At 41.7% G+C, this 19,701-nt stretch overlaps 2 protein-coding genes across 2 annotated transcripts; both read left to right on the top strand.

Moving 5' to 3' along the window:
* Positions 1-4,944: 4,944 nt before the first annotated feature.
* LOC306795382 (gap junction gamma-1 protein-like) lies at positions 4,945-10,863 on the top strand. The gene is made up of 3 exons (XM_079293883.1): positions 4,945-5,020; positions 5,549-5,622; positions 8,596-10,863. The coding sequence occupies exon 3, from the start codon at positions 8,649-8,651 to the stop codon at positions 9,987-9,989; it is 1,341 nt and encodes a 446-aa protein (XP_079150009.1). The 5' UTR covers positions 4,945-5,020; positions 5,549-5,622; positions 8,596-8,648; the 3' UTR covers positions 9,990-10,863.
* A 687-nt stretch (positions 10,864-11,550) lies between these two features.
* dbf4b (DBF4B-CDC7 kinase regulatory subunit) lies at positions 11,551-19,096 on the top strand. Its single transcript, XM_079294033.1, has 12 exons — positions 11,551-11,605; positions 12,612-12,812; positions 13,450-13,641; positions 13,892-13,942; positions 14,037-14,106; positions 14,335-14,399; positions 14,605-14,635; positions 14,727-14,772; positions 16,143-16,271; positions 16,383-16,521; positions 16,629-16,762; positions 16,861-19,096. The coding sequence occupies exons 2-12, from the start codon at positions 12,663-12,665 to the stop codon at positions 18,287-18,289; spliced, it is 2,436 nt and encodes an 811-aa protein (XP_079150159.1). The 5' UTR covers positions 11,551-11,605; positions 12,612-12,662; the 3' UTR covers positions 18,290-19,096.
* The last annotated feature ends 605 nt before the right edge of the window (positions 19,097-19,701 follow it).

Genomic DNA, 19,701 nt, shown 5'->3' with positions numbered 1-19,701 from the left:
AAATGACAAGAATAGAAAAGACTTAACAGAAAATTGTAAGAAGTTACTGTTACTTATAGGCTTTTTGCCAACGTTTTTCATCAAAACTAGAGAAAGTCAAGGGATATAAAGACAACAGTTTATTTTTGCTTGTTTCGTTTAACGTGTTCCATCAAGCTGGGACTGGAGATGAAAATGAGCCTTTTGGCTAAATCTGAAACATTGACACATTGTTGATGTTTCTTAACGTGTCAAAACAAAGTTACAAAGTGCTGTTCATGGGAAAACAATTTACAACAGCAATTCAATAAAATCAAGCAAATAAAAGTATTGTGTAATACTTTCAGCTCCTCGGGCCTCTAAAGTTCTTTGAAGTGAACTGCCTCTAACTCATGTCCACACTAAGGTCACAAGTTGCAGGCCCAAAGGTTTCGGAACATAACTTCTGTGTACATCTCTTGACCAGAAGATGGTGCCATGTCAACATTTCTCCATCAAACCTGCTGACGCGCAGTAACAGACTCCATCAGTTCGAACAATAAACCGAGCACATTCAGGCCAACATAGAGTTGTGTTGCACTGGATGAATGAGGAAACAACCATTTGACAACAACAGAACGAGGCTTCCTTCGGCGTAAACAGCAGTGCTGATGTGAATTCATGGAACAACTCTCCGAGAGTGCGACAGCAGAGGCTCGAGGCTGTGGTGACGGAGATGACAGGAGGCGTTTGTATGTGCTCAACGTCACCATGTGAATTTGATGTGCTGCTGAAGTCAGCCAAGCAATTTGTTGATTCAGCTTTCTTACTTGTATAGAATTCAGTCTGTTCTCGGGTCCATTTTGCCTGCCATAACCTTGTCTCTGCATTTAGCCACTATTGTGTATCTCTTCTCTGATACCCTCGTCTTCCTTTAAGGTTTGACTTTCTGTCAGATCAGATAAAGACATTCCACGAGTCATCTTTGCATCCGATCTCACATTGTTCTCTCCCCACATCTGATTCCTTCTCTGTGATTTATTCTGTCACGCGGTCCCTCGGGTGACTCCATGTCATTGTTGTTGTCGACCAACATATTTCCTTTTGTCAGTCCAGGGCTTCTAATGACACCGTCGCCAGCAGAGAGCTGACTGTACTTGTACTGCACTTGTAGCCAACACTTACTTTGCCTTTATTGCCTTCTTTTTTTCCCCAATATGATTTAAGCCATCACTCTTTGGAAAGCCTCTCCGTTAGTTATGGACTTTTGCAACTCCCAGCTCAATTGATTGTAACAGAATTGATCCTTCAATTTCGGTCATATGGAGGCTGACATTGTTCGGGGAAGAGTACATGCTGTGTCTATTGTGATTAAACCCAATTTCCAATGACCTCCAGCGGTAAGTGACTGGATGGAAAACCTAATTAACTTCTGTGGAGAATGATGACAAATCGTATTTGAGGATCTTGAACTCGCCAATGACCTCCTGGTGTACCTCCCTGTCAATATCCACATACCAGCTGATACAGCCCTTCCCCTCAGCAATAGCTGAACACGCTCAACTGGTAAAATGCTTTAAATTGGCAGAGCTATCCGATGATTGCTTTTATTGATACCCTCATTGATTTCCCTCCATTCAATTACACCCTCGGAGGTGAAAGATAACTTCATTAAGGGACTTGAGTCTCGTAAGAGGACACTCTGAATTAGGATGTGGACTTTATGCCAAAACGCGAGGGAAGTGTGGGAGGCCTGAGCTGACGTCTGTGTCCTTGAGATGGAATGGTGGAGATAAAACTAAGATTCCTTTGCTTGTAGGTCATCAGCCACACAATAAACAGTGTTTGAAGTGCATGGGCATATCCTTGAGGAGGTTAAATATCACAAGATAACCCTCCCTCTATTGGGAGGAGCTTTTGTGTATTCATTCGTTTCCTGCTGACGCTGTAGCAGTTGAGGAAAACTGAAACACATGCATTGTATGATATGATAAAATACTTCATCTTGGAGGGTAAGAAACAAACGTTTTTTGGCAAAGTAGTCCAAGACGTTATTAAAAGGCGTACTCCAGCAATTTAGCACCACACTTATAAAGTTAAAGGACTTGAAGCAGCAGAGGCTGTTTGTTCCATTTCCATTTAGAAACTTCTGGTCCGGCTATAGAAAATACATGTAAGAAGTCATGGTCCTGAACGATTCACACGATTTCTCATAGTTGGGAACACATCCACATTTACAAGGATGGTCATATGGCCTTACACCACCACAGATATGAGATTAAAAAGATGCATAATGTCAATAATATGGATCAAAAAACACTTTTACCGAAAGTTTTCAGTGCTTTTGTGGCGATCGGATATTCAGCATTGATTTGAATCCAAACACCAGCAGAGATGTTGTCTCAAACACACTTTTAAGGCCACCGTCATTTGCAATCTCCAGCAGCTGATCCTCTGTCACCACATATTCTGCAGAGCGGGCTTGATGCATCAGAATTACTCCTGATATTTAATCAGACTCCTGATATTGTCTGTTGTGATTGGTTGACAATTAGAATGTTGAAAAAAACGCATTTGCGAATCCAGCCACGGCAGGGGAGTCTCAAAAAACCTACAAATACATCTGTAGCGATCCACAAATAAATGCATACAAATCCACAAACAAATAGAAAAAATCCACACAGAAACACATACAAATGCAGAAATATATTTGTGATTTTTTTTTACATTTATATCAATCATAATATATTTCTGTGTGCATTGGAATGTATTTGTAAATCCTTCTGTGTGCATTTGTAAATCTAATATATATATATATATATTTTTTTTTTTTAAATTTTTTTTTAAAAGTTTTTTATTGAAAGACACGAGACAATATTAAGACAATACATAGACATAACAACAAGAGGATGACAAGAACAGTGGGATAAAAGCCAGCAAATATCATATAGTCAGTGTGTGTGTATGTGTGTGTGTGTGTATGTGTGTGTGTGTGTGTGTGTGTGTGTGTGTGTGTGTGTGTGTGTGTGTGTGTGTGTGTGTGTGTGTGAGAATGTCCTTGAGCCTTTTGAGATGGAGGGAAAAATATATAAAAATAATAATAATAATAACAAAATAAATTTAAAAAAAACACAACAAACCAAATTTAAATGAAAAACAGGTAAGTATGTGTGCATATGGATGTTCATGTATGCATGTACGTGGGTTTCAATTGGTTGTCCGGCAAGAAAAACAAAACAGAAATCAATAATAGTAAAAAATACACACAAAACAATATATATATACCGGTATACACCGGTATATATACTATACATATTTCAATATTAATGGAATGTGGTGTCACGTTTGCAGAAACATAGTGAGGGATGACCAGGTGGAATGGTGTTCTGTTGTATTGTATATGATGGATGAGGTTAGATTTTCCATTGAAATATATTCTGTCATTAAGTTTCTCCAGTGTGCGATGTGTGTGTGTTATTCCTTGATTTCCAGTTCATGAGGATAGTTTTCTTGGCGATCGTTAGGGCCACGAGGAGTAATTTGCGGTTTGTTTTACTCAGATGTATTGTTGAGATGTCTCCTAGTCAGCACAGTGAAGGGGATAAAGGGACGAGGCAGCCCAGGAAGACAGACAGTGACTCAGTTATTTCTTCACAAAAGTGATGAACTGGTGTGCAGTGCCAGGTGGCGTGACCAAAGCTATCCGGGCTGATTTGAGTGCAATGTGGACAGATATCTGACGTGAATCCCATTTGAAACATTTGTTGCCCGGTGTAATGAATTCTGTGAAGTATTTTATACTGTATTAGTTGTAAATTGGCATTTTTAGTCATGAAGTAGATGTTATTGCAGATTTGGTTCCAGAAATCAGCATCAGGAGTGATGGATAGGTCTGATTCCCATTTTCTTGATGGTATGGATGATGTTTTGTCAGACTGTGATATTACTCTACATATTTTTGAGATTCACTTTTTTTGAAGAGGGGATATTAATTAATTCTGAGGTTGAGGGGGGTAATTCTAGGTTAGTGGCCTTAATGTTAAGTTTGGATTGAACGGATGATTTGAGTTGCAGATATTCCAAAAATGTATTTCTCCTGATGCCGTACTTCTGAACCAAGTGAGGGAATGAAACCATGGTGTTATTATTGAAGATGTGTTTCAGATGAGTGATGCCTTTAGCGGACCATGTGTGGAGATTTAGAGGTGTCTTGTGACTTAGAAAATCTAATATATTTGTGAATTGTTCTGTGCGCATTTGTGAATCTTTCTGTGTGCATTTCTGATTATTGAGACTGATCTGACCCCATAAGTTATCATTTGTCACAAGATAATCTTACACACGTCCATGATGACAAGTGGACAAAGATGTCATTACTTTGGAAAACTACGATGTATTTACGTATTAGGGCAACTGGTATTTCCCACACAATTGAGACTTCTTTGTCATTCAACAGCTATAGATCCAGTGTTGCAGTGAGAAACTAATGCAGGTGTGCCATTGACTGGAGGTCATCAATTGCATTTATTAGCATGAATTTGAAAAAAATTATATGTTTTAAAAGCCAATGTGTCCCCATTATTTTTATTTATTGGACAATGTTATGTACAGATATTTATAAATTTGCACAACATCAATAAAGCAAACTGCCTTATGATGCTTGACTCTCTGTCTCTCTGTCTCTCTCTCTCTCTCTCTCTCTCTCTCTCTCTCTCTCTCTCTCTCTCTCTCTCTCTCTCTCTCTCTCTCACACACACACACACACACACACACACACCCTTCTCCTTGCCTTGCGCACCAGCTCATTTGTCTTCCTCTGCGCATACAATCAAAGCTCTCTCCCTCTCCAGACCAGTCTCCGGGACAAAAGTCAATGCAACACTCGAATTCGTCAAATCTCCACTCGCCTAAAACGTTGAGAACATTTTAAAACGTAAGAGAAGTACCGTACCTCAACGGTTGTGAAGTGTTTTAACGGAGCGGACGCTACGTTTTTGACGGAGGAGCGGCGCCAAACGCGCGTGTGAAAAGGTGAAGATGCCGCGTGGTGAATTACCACAAGGTAGGAAAACATGTCTCCTGTTAACGTGTGTGTTTGAGCAATGATTACAGGTAAAACAGGTAAGGTGAGTTGTTAGAAATCCCATGAGATTTGTCTTCTTATTTCCCAGGTTAACGTTATTTAAAAGTTAGTTATGTTCGCTAAGTTAACTGTTACTAATGTTAGCTAGCTTAAGGTTCAGGTTAGCTACCTTATTAACGTTGCTATAATTCATATATATTTAAATATACGATTTTTTTAAACACCAAGTACAGCACAAAATATTGTTTTGCATGCGTTCCTTTTTGTAGTATTTGTTTTAAAATACTCTGTAACCGTTATATTTCCAGAAAGTTTTCATCGGTAAAGTGAAGATCAGAAGAACACATGAGCTTAAACCTTGAACACTTTAATTGTTGTTTAAATGTTACATTTTTCTTTGACAATGAAATACTTTTCCGATTTTTTTAACTCGATGTCTAATATAAAATCTGACGAAGCTGATAAGACGGATCTTTTATGGCTGCCTCGTCTCTTTTCTCTTTGCAGGCACATGGAGTTTGAAATATCTCTGAATTCTGGCTGGAAAAACGAGGAGGATCTGAAAAATAAAACAAAAAGAGGTAATAAGTTCCCATTCAATATGCAAAGATAGATAGACGGATGATTAATATTCAGTAGACCTGAAGCACCATCATTTTTAGTAGTTGCGAAGAAGGAGGAGTTGTTATGAAATAAGGGTTAGTACTATGTCTACTCCGTTTTTAACCTAAAAAACCGAATAAATATGTTACATGATAAACAAAGATACACGAATATTAAAGGCTAATTTTGCAGAGGAGGTACAATACAGTGTGTTTACCTTCCTACTAAAAACGCATAAAGGGAAATGTGAAGGTAAATAAAGTCGGCTTCTCGTCTGGAAAACTTTTTACTTCATGACCTGACCAGTTGTGTTGTATATACTATACATCTTGCTCCATGTGGTTTGATGTGTGACCACAAAGTACCCTGTGGGCTCCATGTCTGGATGAACAGTGAGGAGAGACGCGTTTGGGTAATTCACCCTGCACTCCTTCGTTATAGCATTTCCTGGGGACAGAACTATTGTTTAAGTAAGTTTGCCGAGACGTAGATGACGTAGTAATGACGGCATCAAAATGAAAGAAATTGTATCTGCTTGTTCTTGTCATCGCTCTCAGCTCTGCTAGTTATTACTACCCGATTTCATTGTTTCCCCCTTTGTTCATCTGCACTAAATGCTCAACGGTGAAGTCGTAGCAAACGTATACTGATTTATGTAGAAGTCTAGTTTCGGGGGAACATCTTGATGTCCTAGGGATCTAAAGGGTACCCGTCAGTTTTCTAGTTCGTCTCTAATCAAGAAACCCCCCAAAATATAGCTGTTTACAGTCGCCTTTCAAGTTAATAGCAGTTGAGTGTTTCGTACTCATGAGATTTCGGGTCGAACATCGCTTTGACTGCTTTGAAGGAAACCACAAACCTTCACGTCCACAGCTTGAAGCCCTCTTAGATCGGCATGTACGAGGCTGGCTGCTCTTTAAAGTAACACTCCTCAAATAGTTATTTTAATGGCGCTGTAGGAAACTGGAGGCTTTTGGTCTGAGGCTGGGCGACATCTGGGGGAAAATGCAATGCATCACCTTCAGACATTCAATGTGGCACTGCTAGCAACGTGGGTCATCTTAAACACACTTCGTTTGAAGCTCAAACCCTTAATTCACAGAGCTAGATGTGAACATATCCCGGCTCCAGATGGTGTTTCCCCGCTGCCTCTCTCTCTGTCGTTGCTGCCGTATTTGTGCTACTGGGTTAGCTCGTTGAGTCGTGGCTTTCACATGTTCTTCAGAAGCAAACCATTGAAATAGCTAAATTAAATGTTTTATTTTTCACTTGCCTGATCGGACAACTGCATGAGGCATTCCTGAAGTTGGGTCTTACATAGGATTATGAACTAAAATACCTGATTTGATGTTTAAATTTGCTTTTCTCTGTGTTCTTGTGCACAACCATGATTTTCTTTGCTGATGACCTGAGCTGACAATTAGCAATTTGAAGGATTACTTCCAGTTTTTGCCATCCACGAGACTTTGGGTGGTGATAGCTGTGCTACTGGCCCTCCAAATAGTACATTACACAACATGACCAGATGTGCAGTTTTAGAGGGCATGTGACTCTTAATGAGACAGTCAGGACTTCTCTACAGAGTGAGACATAAGGAAGCATGTTACCAGCAGCTGGACTGGGTTTCATCTGAATTTTTTTCTTTCTTTTTTGAAATAGAATGTCACACTGACTCAGTGCGACAGTGTGTCAGTATGTAATAAATGATGTGTCAGTGAGAGACATCTTCAGTGGCATGGCATCGATAGCTATATATGCACTGGTGTAAATGCATTTGAATCTGTTGTTCCCAGAGTTTTGCATGATGAAAAATAAAGCAACAATCCATAACATCAATGTATTCAAGTTACAGTGTTAGAAAACAGAGGAAATCAGTAAATCCTCACACTCGAAAGCTGAAACCAGCAAATGTTTTCAGAACAGTTTTAAGAAACACAGTCAATTATACAAACACACACACACACACACACACACACACACATGCAGACACTGCCCCATAGAAGGCTGAACCTTTTACATTTCCTCTTACATGAGTGACTCGTGGAGATCTTTTGGGCAGATGGATGTCTGCAGGTTAAACAGCTTTGGGTACAGTATGAGATGGTGTAGTTCAGCAGAGGATAAAAGGGATTGCATCATCTAAAGTCAACTGAGAGAGGAAAGTATTCTTTCCACACTAATTTCAGTCATACAGAGTGTTTCATTCTTTGTTTTTCGTGTGTGTGTGTGTGTGTGTGTGTGTGTGTCGCTTGATCCCGATGTAGCCGGTTAGCAAGCCATCGACGGTGCTACTTGCCTCATAGCATGTCTTCACCCCAGTCCTGTCTCGCTAATTACATCACAAAGACATGTGTTGGCATGTAGCTGAGCCCTTATTTAAAGCTCGTATAAGGTCGTCAATATTGTTAATTTCTTTCTTCTTAATTTTAGTTTTTAATCTATGGAACATCTGGACGGTCAGACATAGTAACTGCCTCATTTAATTGGGGATGTTCAGTTAACAATTATGGTTACACGTTCCATCGTTGTCTTTACTCTTCCTTTTGCGTGCTCATGCCAAGGGCGTGTTTAGACATGAGCTTTTGGGGCGCAGCTATTAAAAGAATGAAGGATGAACGTGTTGGTATTGTGAAGAAATGCACCCTGTTCACTGTAGGTAAGACAAAGAGCTCAAAAGTGCTCTGACAAAAATACTCTGTTAATACAGCAGAATAATGTGTGGTGTCATCATTTGCAGAATTAAAACGTGTCGATTTATTCTGTGTTTGGGGGAAAGAGAGACACACAAAAAGACAGGTTAATAAATACTCTTTGTTTTTTTCTCTCCACATATTAGACACTGTGATTTATTATACTAAGTTCTGGGTAGATATTTGGCTTGTCTGTAATGAGTCTGTCTCAGTGAATTGTCAGTATTAACGTGGGTTTCATCATTTCTTTTCTCTCCGCAGGGAAGTAACAGGAGGTGTATGTGGCCTCTCACTGTAGCTTCGCTGCAGCTATCATGAGTTGGAGTTTCCTGACTCGCCTGCTGGAAGAAATCCACAACCATTCCACATTCGTGGGCAAGATCTGGCTCACCGTCCTCATCGTCTTCCGCATCGTGCTGACGGCCGTAGGAGGGGAGTCCATCTATTACGATGAGCAGAGCAAGTTCGTCTGCAACTCGGGCCAGCCGGGCTGTGAGAACGTCTGCTACGACGCCTTCGCTCCGCTCTCGCACGTCCGCTTCTGGGTTTTCCAGATCATTCTGTTGGCCACGCCCTCGCTCATGTACCTGGGCTATGCCGTCAACAAGATTGCTCGGGCGGAGGAGCAGACAGACAGCGGGGGAGTGATCGGACTTTCGCAGAGGAAGCCCTATCTCGCAGGCAGAAAGCAGCACAGGGGCATCGAAGAGGCCGAGGATGACCCGGAAGAAGACCCGATGATCTATGAGATGGCGGAGTTGGAGAGTGATGGCGGCAGACCGGTGAAAGGAAACAGTGGCGATCGGCTAACAAAGGTCAAGGTGCGCCATGACGGGCGCCAGCGTATCAAAGAGGATGGACTGATGCGTATTTATGTCCTTCAGCTCTTGACCCGCACCTTGCTGGAGGTGGCATTCTTGTGTGGACAGTACGCCCTGTATGGATTCGCTGTGCCTCACACTTACGTGTGCTCAGACCAGCCCTGCCCTCACAGTGTGGACTGCTTTGTGTCCCGGCCCACTGAGAAAACGATCTTCCTCCTCATCATGTACACAGTCTCCCTGCTCTGTCTGGCACTCAACATATGGGAGATGCTTCACCTGGGCATCGGTACCATCTGTGAGATCGTACAGTCCCGCCGGGTGCGGCTGCCCGACGATGAGCTGTACGGGCTGGCGCGGGCACAAGGAGCTCTCGATGACGAAGGACTGAGCGGCGATGATTACAGAAGCTACCCTTTTTCCTGGAATGCACCATCAGCTCCACCTGGGTACACCGTCGCCATCAAGCCTCTTCTGGTATCTACAGGGCACCACGGCAAGCCACTACCCATCACCGACATCACTAATGCCAAGATGTCATGCCAGCAGAACCACGTGAACACTGCCGAAGAGGAGCGTCAGCAGTACACCAATAACGGTGAAAACATGTGCACAGCAGGGATGGGAGATGCCCCCAGATGTGTTCATAAGGACATCCGTCAGCCTCAGAACAAGCTGGAGGCTGACAGTCCGGCTAACAGTCACAGCAAGCCTCACCGTGAACGTAAACACCGGCAGGCCTCCAAACACTCAAGCAAGGCAGACGCTAACAGAGGCAGCAGCACCAGCAGCACCAGCAAATATGGAGTCATAAAGGGTTCTGAGTGGATCTGAAATACAGACTGAGACTTTTGTTATTTTAAAACGATGCAAAGCCTTCTCAGACCAAAAAGTATTCATGTTTGTGTGTCCGTACTGTGTGTAAAACATGGACACGGCACCTAGTTTACATTATTTTCAGTAGTGTTCATACTATTGTAATAGTTTGGTGATTATAAGTGATTGATAGTGTCCACTGTTAAGTCATGTGAGGATCAAACAATTTAACAGTTGCCCACAAAAAATAAACCTGAAGAGCCCCAATGGTATTAAATGGTGCCTGCTCATGCAGATATATTATATATATATATTATATGTAGGAATACTCACCGCCCCAGGGCCTTCTGCCAGTCTGTGACAAAGCTGGATAAATGTTTGTTGCCGCTGTAAACAACATAAAAACGTATGAAAATAACGTATATTTTGTTAAATGGCTTTTGCAGGAAGACGTTGGTGCTGTGTTTGATTCCCTGTGAATATGCAGAGGCGTCCATGCTGTGTAAACCAAGGTGCCTTACTTACAGTTTTTCTCAATTGCTAAAACACTAAAACCCATTGGCTGAACAAAGTTCTCAGTTGCCTGAACTATGGGTTCAGTTGGTAGTTTTACAGTGTTTTCTGTGTGTTTTTTTGGAGCGAGAAAAGCAGATCAATGGAAGTGTTTAGCAAAATATAATGACCTAACTCTGTTGTTTGAACTGTTGTCAATGTCTTATTGTCAAGCTGTTACAATTCAACATTTTTTGTTTGTTTGACGTTCTTGCTATGAAGGCTGTCTGCACCAGTAGTTTATGATATTGACATGACGAAACAATCAATGCATCTGGTCTATTGTATGTTTTTTCAGGCCTGGTATAAAGAGTTCTTTGTCATCAATACATACTTTTAATTGCAGATTTTCAGATTGAAATGTCATTAAGGCTAGTTTTTTGCACTGTGCCAGTGTTTTTGTGAACAGTATTTTTCTGAACAAAAATAAAGAATTGGTATTTGTTATGTATTCTGTGTCTGACATATAAGTATTATGGTGGCATGACAGTATAAAACAAGTATTGTAAGATTTGAATCCAATGGGTGGAATGAGATTACAGACACATTGCCCCCTGCTGGGCAGCAAGGGACAACATTTCAACTATCTTCCTCTTCAATGAAACTATGAGGTTGTGATCGACCAAGATTAAAATGATCCGTGTTTCAGTTAATGTTACACGTTGACAGCTAAGGTAATAGAAAGCGATTCTATTAGTTTTTCAAAAACTATTTCACCCCTTTTATTAAAGCACACTAATATACTTTTTATTGTTTATTTTGAAAGCAGCAAAACATGGCTGGGGCAATGGTGACCAAATATGCTCAAATGCTTTGGAATTTTTTTTCAATTTCAATAGGGGGTTTACTTTAAATAAATACATGAATGATAACATAGATAATAATCACCTTAAGTACAACTAATATTTTGATATTTAACCATCTATATGTCAGAGCGTTTTTTCCCGGAAGTGACGTTGACGATACGTTCACGTCTCTCCGCCAGTGTTTTTAAAAAAGCGGCGGTTGCTCCTCGAGCACCTTTTATCGTGAATCAAAAGCATTTCATTCTTTATCGCAGTTGTCCAGCACAATATTAAAACGTGAGTGGGTTTTATTTATTTATTTTGAGGAATATTAAACCTCATTACAAACTTTTTTTGTGTGGGCCCAGGCGTTGTTTATATCGAGGAAAGCTAAGCTAGCTAAAGTCAGCTTATGCTAACTAAAACAGCTAAGTTTGCTAACTAGGTTCGGTAAATAATGTGTATATTGCGCTGTTGTAGTAGTTAAACTAACTTTACATGCTTTATCTACAGAATGTTTCAATGTCTCACTGTAAGATTGCCGCAACCATGTTTTCAGCAAACTATTAAGTACATTTAGCGTTAGTCTTTGTAAACTTTACCACAATCTGACCACAGAGGAAACCGCATGTCATTTAAGTTTTATTTATTCATTTGTACGTTTGTTATTGTTATTGAGAGAACGGGGTCAGCTCAGTAATAAAAGCACTAGTCTCAGATATGAGCACTCACGTTAGTCATATACAAGATAAAATAAGATAATATGGTAATAAGATAGAATGACTAGGAGGAGGTGATGGAAATTACACTAAGTTGTAAGATCAAAAGTGATGACATATATTGTGCTGTATGCATATTACATTAGAATTGTGTGTAAAAGTATGTGACATTATCTCTGATAGTATTTTACAAATGTAATGACTAGAAAGAATGACATGGGTGAAATGAGAGTGGAATGAGATAAAATAATATCAAGAATATAATATGATCATAGATGGATGGATGGATAGATGGATAGATGGATAGATAGATGGATAAAAAAGGGATTGTGTTTGGCTCAATAGCAGCAGTATGATGCAGTGTATTCTTGCGCAACAGTAGTGGAGACCTTGCATTGCATCACTCAAAGAACTTTGGACACAAGTTTGTCAAAACAAAATTATTAAACATTAGTACAATAAATGTTTATATATGTATAGACTCTTCTTTAAAGAGCTATTGTTTTTATTAGCAGTCTGTCAAATGTGTATGCAGAATTATAACATTTTAATTAACACATGTTCTGTTCTCTTTTCTTAAGTAGGATCCTGGTGTTTGTCTGTGAAGCTGGACGCTCCTTTACTGCACCAGAATCATGCAGCACCAGCAATGTGCAGAGGAGCGAGGCCTTCTGGGCTCACTCTGTCCTGGGCAGAAGAAGCTGGAGGGGAAGACGTTCTACTTGGACAGTCTAAAGAAACGCTCAACAGCCCTGCTTTTGGAGGCCGTTTCACTTCTGGGAGGGGTGAGCATGTGTAAAGGCAGCATGCCTTTGCATCCTATGCTGTAAACATTGTTTTTTTTTATACACTAATTGTGATCAGGGTTTGATGTATGCTGTGACATTTTAGATATAAACTACCATGCAAGAGTTTGGCTCCGCCATCAATTTGCACACATTTGTCTGCCTTCAGAGTGAGAGAATGATCAAAAATGTTTGTTTTAGGTCAGTTTTTTAAGACGTTGTAGTAGCCAAAAGCATTACTAATGGTACACCATTAGGATGCAACGATTAGTTGACTAATTGAACAATCAACAACTATTTTGATAAGCGATTCGTCGTTTTACCAAAATAGTTATCACGTAATTTTTCATGCATAATCAACAGCAAATGTTCTTTTCAGCCTCTCAAATATGGAAACTCCTTGCTTTTCTCTGTTCAATGTCACATACAACTGAATATATTTGGGTTTTGGATTGACAAAAGAAGACATTTAAACTTGGACTTTTCTCACTATTTTCTTGCATTCTATAGACCAAACGATTCGTCAATATTTATAGCAAATAATCTGCAGATTCACATTCACAAATAAAAAGATAAAGGTCTGACTGTGACAGAAACTGGTGAGCAGATGCTGTTTTGTTTTTTTCTTACTCCGAAGAGGGTCGAGAGTTTCCTGCACAAGGACGTGTGCTTTGTTGTGACTGAAAGCCAAGAGGGCCCGAAGGAGCAGAAGTGTACCGACACTAAAGCGGAGACAAAGGGGACGAGTGAAGAAGCCCAGCGTCCTATAATGCAGCGAGAGAGCGTCTTCAGCAATGACAAACGGAGACCAGGAACTCCAAGACCAACGGTACGAAGCATCACCCATGCATGTTTTAAAACCATTTACAGCTGACAGGCTCCATTACCAGTGTAAATTGTTACATATTTATATAAGAAATTATGAAAATACTATATTACCGTTCAGAACAATTACCCTTTTAAACATCCTGATTTTCTTTTGATCTTTTCTTCCATCACAAAGTCATTTGGACAATGCCCCACTAGACGTGTTATCGGCTAGAATGAAATGTATATCTGTGCTGTGTGTTTCTCTTCAGGCTTGTGGCAGCCGTGGGAAGGCCCTGCTGGAAAAAGCCATTCGCAACAATGTGAGTGGGCTTTATTTGTTGTGAATATCGGTGATATACTGAAGACTGACGTGGTTTGTTATCGTGACTTTATTCTGATGGATCTGTATTGCAGGAGCGACTACAAGGGACCAGTGTTTTGGCCAATGCACGATCATGGGGAGTGAAGATTTTGTACGTGGACGGTATCCTTTTGACTAATAACGTGATTATGCAAACTCTAATCTGTCTTATATTCGTTCACCGCTGTGGTGCAGTGATCCTCTGCTCACAGCAGATGGCACCATGCGAGTGCTTACTGTGTCTTACTGATACCAGCTGAAGAAGCCTGCTGTTAGCCAGCTTAGAAATGTCACATTCTTAATCCCAGAAAGTGTGTGGAGGTTTGTTATTGTTCCTTAATGTTGTATCAGATGTCCTTTTGTATTTGAAGCAGTTGACTCGAGAGAGCTTCAGTGCTATACACAAGAGGCCGGAGGTAAGATGTCTTTTCACTTCATCAGTTTTACATTTAAAAAACAAGCAAGTAAATGATTTATGAATTAATTAGTGACAAGTTAACAGTTCTGAAAAGATAGTTCCCATTAAAATGTGATAAACTTTGTTAGGGATTATAATGTACATCAGCCTTTTCTCTTTATTATTGATGAGTCTTAATTGAATTCTTTCTTTTTTTAATGCAGAGGACTTCCACCAAACAACATGTTGTCAAAGGTTAGTTATGTGTATGTCTGCTGCTCATGTCTTTATTTCCCAACTATACAGTATAACTGCTTATTTAATTGTCTGTTCTCCTGGTCCACAGCTGCAGCATTGAGGGCTCCCTATCTTAAAATTGAAGACATGAGCAGGTGACTTTCATCCCTCATTCAGAGCAGTTTCCTTTTTGTGTTTATTTTCTCTGTAGCAGGGGTGGGGCGACTTAAATGCAAAGGTAACAGTGCACTTGGGAAACAGCAACCGTCTGTCCTGCTCTGTCGGAAATCTCCTTAATTTCCTGAGGGAAATATCAGAATCTTAAGCTGCTAAATGCTCCACTGTGTTCAGCAGCTAGTCCCCAAGTGTGTGTGTGTGTGTGTGCTGTTTGGTGCTGAGCAGCCACAGTGGCTTTGTAGAGCTTCTCTGGTTGGAAACAGTTATGTTTTGCATCTGAAAAAGATGCTATGTGAGAGTGAACCAAGGCAAGGCAAGTTTATTTGTATAGCACATTTCAACAACAAGGTAATTCAAAGTGCTTCACATAAAACCATTAAAAGCATCAAAACATAAGGCAAAAGAAAAGGAGATTTAAAAACAATTAAAGAAACAGTGTAAGAAATAAAATTCAGTAGTAAAAAGTAAAGGAGATTTAAAACATACATTGAAACAATAATCGATGTCTCCCTGAGACATTACGCTGCACGCAATCAACCATACACTGCCGCAATTCTGCAATTACTCGCACACAAACCACGTCTGGAAAAGATCTCTGCCGATCTGCGTTTTATAGTGTACGCCTAACCAAAACAGTAGAACTGCGGGTCGGACAGCTAAACAATCGGCTGAACGTCGCTATCAAACTCCTTATTAAAGACGAGGGGACCTGAAGTGACCCCGTTCACATCGTCACATTATGATTTAGTGTAAAAATATTAGTTACAGCTCCTTTAATTCTGTGTTTGATTCCAAAATGAATATAAATAATATATTGTTGGCCTGCCCAGGTTCATGTATTGGTGGCTTAGTATCAGATCAGATCCTTTTTTTTGCAGTTGAAGCATAATGACTTGCAGTGACCTGTCCCCGTGTTCCTGCCCTTCCTTACCCCACTGGGTGCTAGTTGTGGAGGTTTACATTTCAGCCCAGATGATTTTCTTAATTGAACCTGTTGAGGAGTCCTATCGTGTAATGTGACGAGCCCCCCCTCAGTGCTGCTGCTCCCCAGGAGCCCGGCGCTCGAGCGGATACAATTTCTATTCGGTGAAGCTTTGCAAGCTCCACCGCCTGTTCCTGCAGCGGCCCTCTATGTGCTAACAGGTCTTTTCATTCGCCCTCTCATTTCACTTAATTGAAGTGCTCTGGCTAAGAGAACCCATGACATCTGAAACATTTGAATGATAGCCGAGTTAGCCGATTAACCTCACATTATGCAAAGTGGATTGAAATATTTTTAATTAGAAAATAAGATGATGATGATAATATTTTTGTTTGTTTTAATCCTGTTGTTTTGTTATCTAACCAGGAGGCACAAGCCCTTGCATATGCAATCTATGGCCTTCCCCACTCTGTGGTACTCGGGCCGCTTTAGTCCCTTTGAAGCTCCACCTCCTCTGTTTGATCAGCAGTCAGAGCAAGGAGAGAATAAAACAAGGTTTGTTTAACTAAAGGATATTAAGAAGTGTTTTCTTCTGACAAACAAATCGGGTTCAACAGTCCACGATGAAGGATTTATCCTAATTGTTGTTCATTCTTTGTAAATTAGGGAGAAGAAAAAAGTTGAAAGCAGCATTCAGGACAAATCTCAAAGCGCACTCGACTGTAACCCTTCACCATGGAGGCCACGCAAAAAGGAAGTGTCTTACTGTGAATGCTGTCATCAACCCTTCACTAATCTGGAGGAGGTGGAAATCTTTAAGAATTACTTTTGTTGCCACGTAACAGATTTCTTGCGACCATTGTTTGGCTTTTATTTACATCTGTGACTGGTTGTCTTTGTTGGCCCTCGCAGCACTTGCAGACCGATCAGCACCGTGCTTTTGTTCTGGATGCCTCAAACTACAGTGTGGTGGACCAACTCGTGACTGAGATGCTGCCGGGATTCAACCCCAATCCAGCGCAACACTCGGATGAAACACTGAACCGGTGAGCTTTGGGCATTGCATAGAAATGTGCTTAATGATGTGAAATTCCTGTAATCTTGTTTTCTGTGTTGAAATTTTTTTTTTTCTTTCCTTCCTTAGACCACCAACCCCTTTTCCCATCGGTGAACTGGAGCCTCTCACTGATGCTGAGACGGAGCATGCTGTTCAGGCCTTGCATAGACACGGTTCATCTTTCCATATTTACCTCTCCAGTCCGGCTAAGGGTCCTCGTTCATATGGCCCTGCCAGCCCATCACCGGGAGTTCAGTTTCCCCTCCCAAATCCACCAGCCACTCGACCTGCTGACATCCAGCCGTACAGTACTAACACAGACTGCCAGCTCCCTGACATCCATCCTCAAGCATTAAGTCCAGCCATGCCTGTTTTGGATATTGAACCACAAGCTCACACTGAACGCCTCTCCCCATCCCCTGACCCGTACTCCCTGCCTCCGGTCCTCAGCCCACAAGTCCCTTATACCTCTTATATTATGGAGCCGCACTGCCCGTACTCGGAGCCCCCTGTCCTCAGTCCTCAACAGTACACTGCAGAGGAAGCTGTGGAAGCACACACTTGTGAAATGGACACTGGAGAAAGTGTGTCTCAGTGTGTCCCTGATCCGATCTCCACAACAAATTTTCCCTCTGTGGCTTGCACAAATGCACAAGTAAAGGGATCAAATCAAGAAAGTATTTTGGGATTAAGTGAGGTCATATGTTCCACCAATGGTTCGGAGCGTGCGACGCTGTTGTCGCGTAGATCTCGGTCCCTCCTTCGACAGATGGCGGCGACGCCAAACACCAAAAAGCGCTGTAGATCAGCCAGCCCAGAACATAGCCGGAGCAAAAGGAGGATTATAGCGGAATTTGGATTCAGACGTAGCTGGGTTAAACAAGTGCATACAGCTGCCAAACCAGAAAGTGACATTATTGCAAAACCTGAGGGCTGTTTGTTATTTGACAAAGTCTCTTGTCAGGAAACACAGTCCCGTCTTAACCCAAAGGTTTCAAAGGTGGAAGCACTCTGTTCAAAACAGACTTTAACCACGTTTTGTGTTCCTACAGTACAGAATTTCATTCGGGCAACAAACCAAAGGTTTTATGTTGCTGATCATCCGTCACAGCCACTCTCCTCAAAAGCAAAGACTTGTGACAAATCTCACAGTGCGTTTTCAAGTCAAGACTCTCAACGTGCGCCGTCCCACTCCACCTCGGTGTGCATCGAGTCAGCCCTCATCCCAGACTTAGCCCGGCTGTCTCCATCATCGTCAGACTCTGACTGGGACTGTGGCCTGCTGTCACGACTCGGACCTTCCCGCGCCGCTCCACCGTCGCCCACCGAGCAGAGCCGTGAGCTCGACAAGGAGCTCCTCCACATGCCGTGCACCTGGATGCACGACACCAGCTACGAGTCCCGGCTACACACCGTCCTTCAGCCGTCGCCCCCAGCCGCCTCGCTGTGCGGGGAAGAAGTGGACCCTTCAGCGTTTGCCAGGACTGTGGTACAAATTGTTGAGGTTCAGCACTGACGGTTATTGTCTTGTCAGTTAAAGAACTGCAAACTGCTGCATAGCTAACAGAGAGGAAACAATTGGCAGCGCTTAAGCTCATCAAAATAAGTGAATGAAGTGTACACTGAATAAATATTTAAATCTTAGTGCAAACTAAAATGTTATATTAAGCTGATTTTAAAGGTGCTGATTTCTATTTTCTCTTATTTTTTGTTGAGGTAGATGTTACTTAGTGGATGCATATTCTCAGGAATTTGAAGAGCGTCCATTATCGCTTTTCCTCTCAACCCCTAATCCTCCTCGTGCACAGAACCCTGAGCAGTATTCCGTATATGTTGTGCTGACTGAAGTCTTTCAGCAACTATGTCCGGGAACATATGGTGGTATAGAGACTTTAATGAGGCTTTTCTGAAAGGGGCATTACTCAATTACTGTAAGTGCTGTGTCTGGATCAGATCCCACTCGCGCCGGTGTTGATGAGGCGTTGGTAGAGTGGAGGACAGAAATCTCTCCGGTTAATGTAAAATTGCATTTCCCGCCTTTTGAAGGTTGGCTAAAGGACTTGTTTTGGCAAGGGGAGCCTGCTGCGTCACGGTATGTGTGCTGCAGCTACAGGGAGGTTCATCGTCTTCTCTTGTTAGTTTTTGAACCTGCCATCAAAGACTTGTCATTGCTCATCATAATAGACAAAACTAAAATGTCCAAAATCCCACCTTCTGAATGTCTTACATGGACTTTCAAAACAAACATGCAGAATGCAACAAGGAAAGAGAAATCTCGTGATTTCAGTATGTGGAAGAATAGCTGCTCTCTATATGTGAAATACATTCCTGTACAGTGTTTTTAAATAAATGTTTTGAACCATAAACATTTTCTGTTGCACAGTTAAGAAAAAGTCGTTGCTCAGGTGAAGCAAAGTTAAGAAAAGTTGGAGTTTGCGGAGTGTAATTCCCCCACCCACCCCCCCTCTTGGCTTAATAAGTGCTGACTCTGCGTGTAGGCTACAGGAGAGCTGAATGGGAAGGGAAGGATGAGGCAAGGACAGCAGTGGGTCGATGTGTCCTGTTTGGCTCATCAGCCCAGCTTCCAGCTGACACAAACAATATTTGATATCTCATCTCCGAGCCTTACATAACCCTCGGCTCTCCAGATTTGTTGGAATGAAAGGAGCCCGTGTATGAGTGACCCTGGCCAAAACCACCTTTAATTTAGGGGTGTAACGCCAGTTTCGCCAAACGGGACCTCCTCCAACCGCAGTCCCGTGACTGCCGTCCTCAACTCCTGGACGCCCGGGTCTGTAACTCGATCCTCTGCCATCTTGTTATAGTCCAATCCTAACTGGACAGCCCCGGTGACAGCCCTGGAGAGACAGTCTGCGACCAGGATTTCCTTGCCCGCTACATGCTGCAGAGCCGTGGTAAACTCTGATA

Source organism: Melanostigma gelatinosum (assembly GCF_949748355.1).
Source record: "Melanostigma gelatinosum genome assembly, chromosome: 21".
In the NCBI taxonomy this organism is placed as follows: domain Eukaryota; kingdom Metazoa; phylum Chordata; class Actinopteri; order Perciformes; family Zoarcidae; genus Melanostigma; species Melanostigma gelatinosum.
Note: the sequence above shows the minus strand (reverse complement) of the source record. Positions and strands in the feature narration are given on the sequence as shown.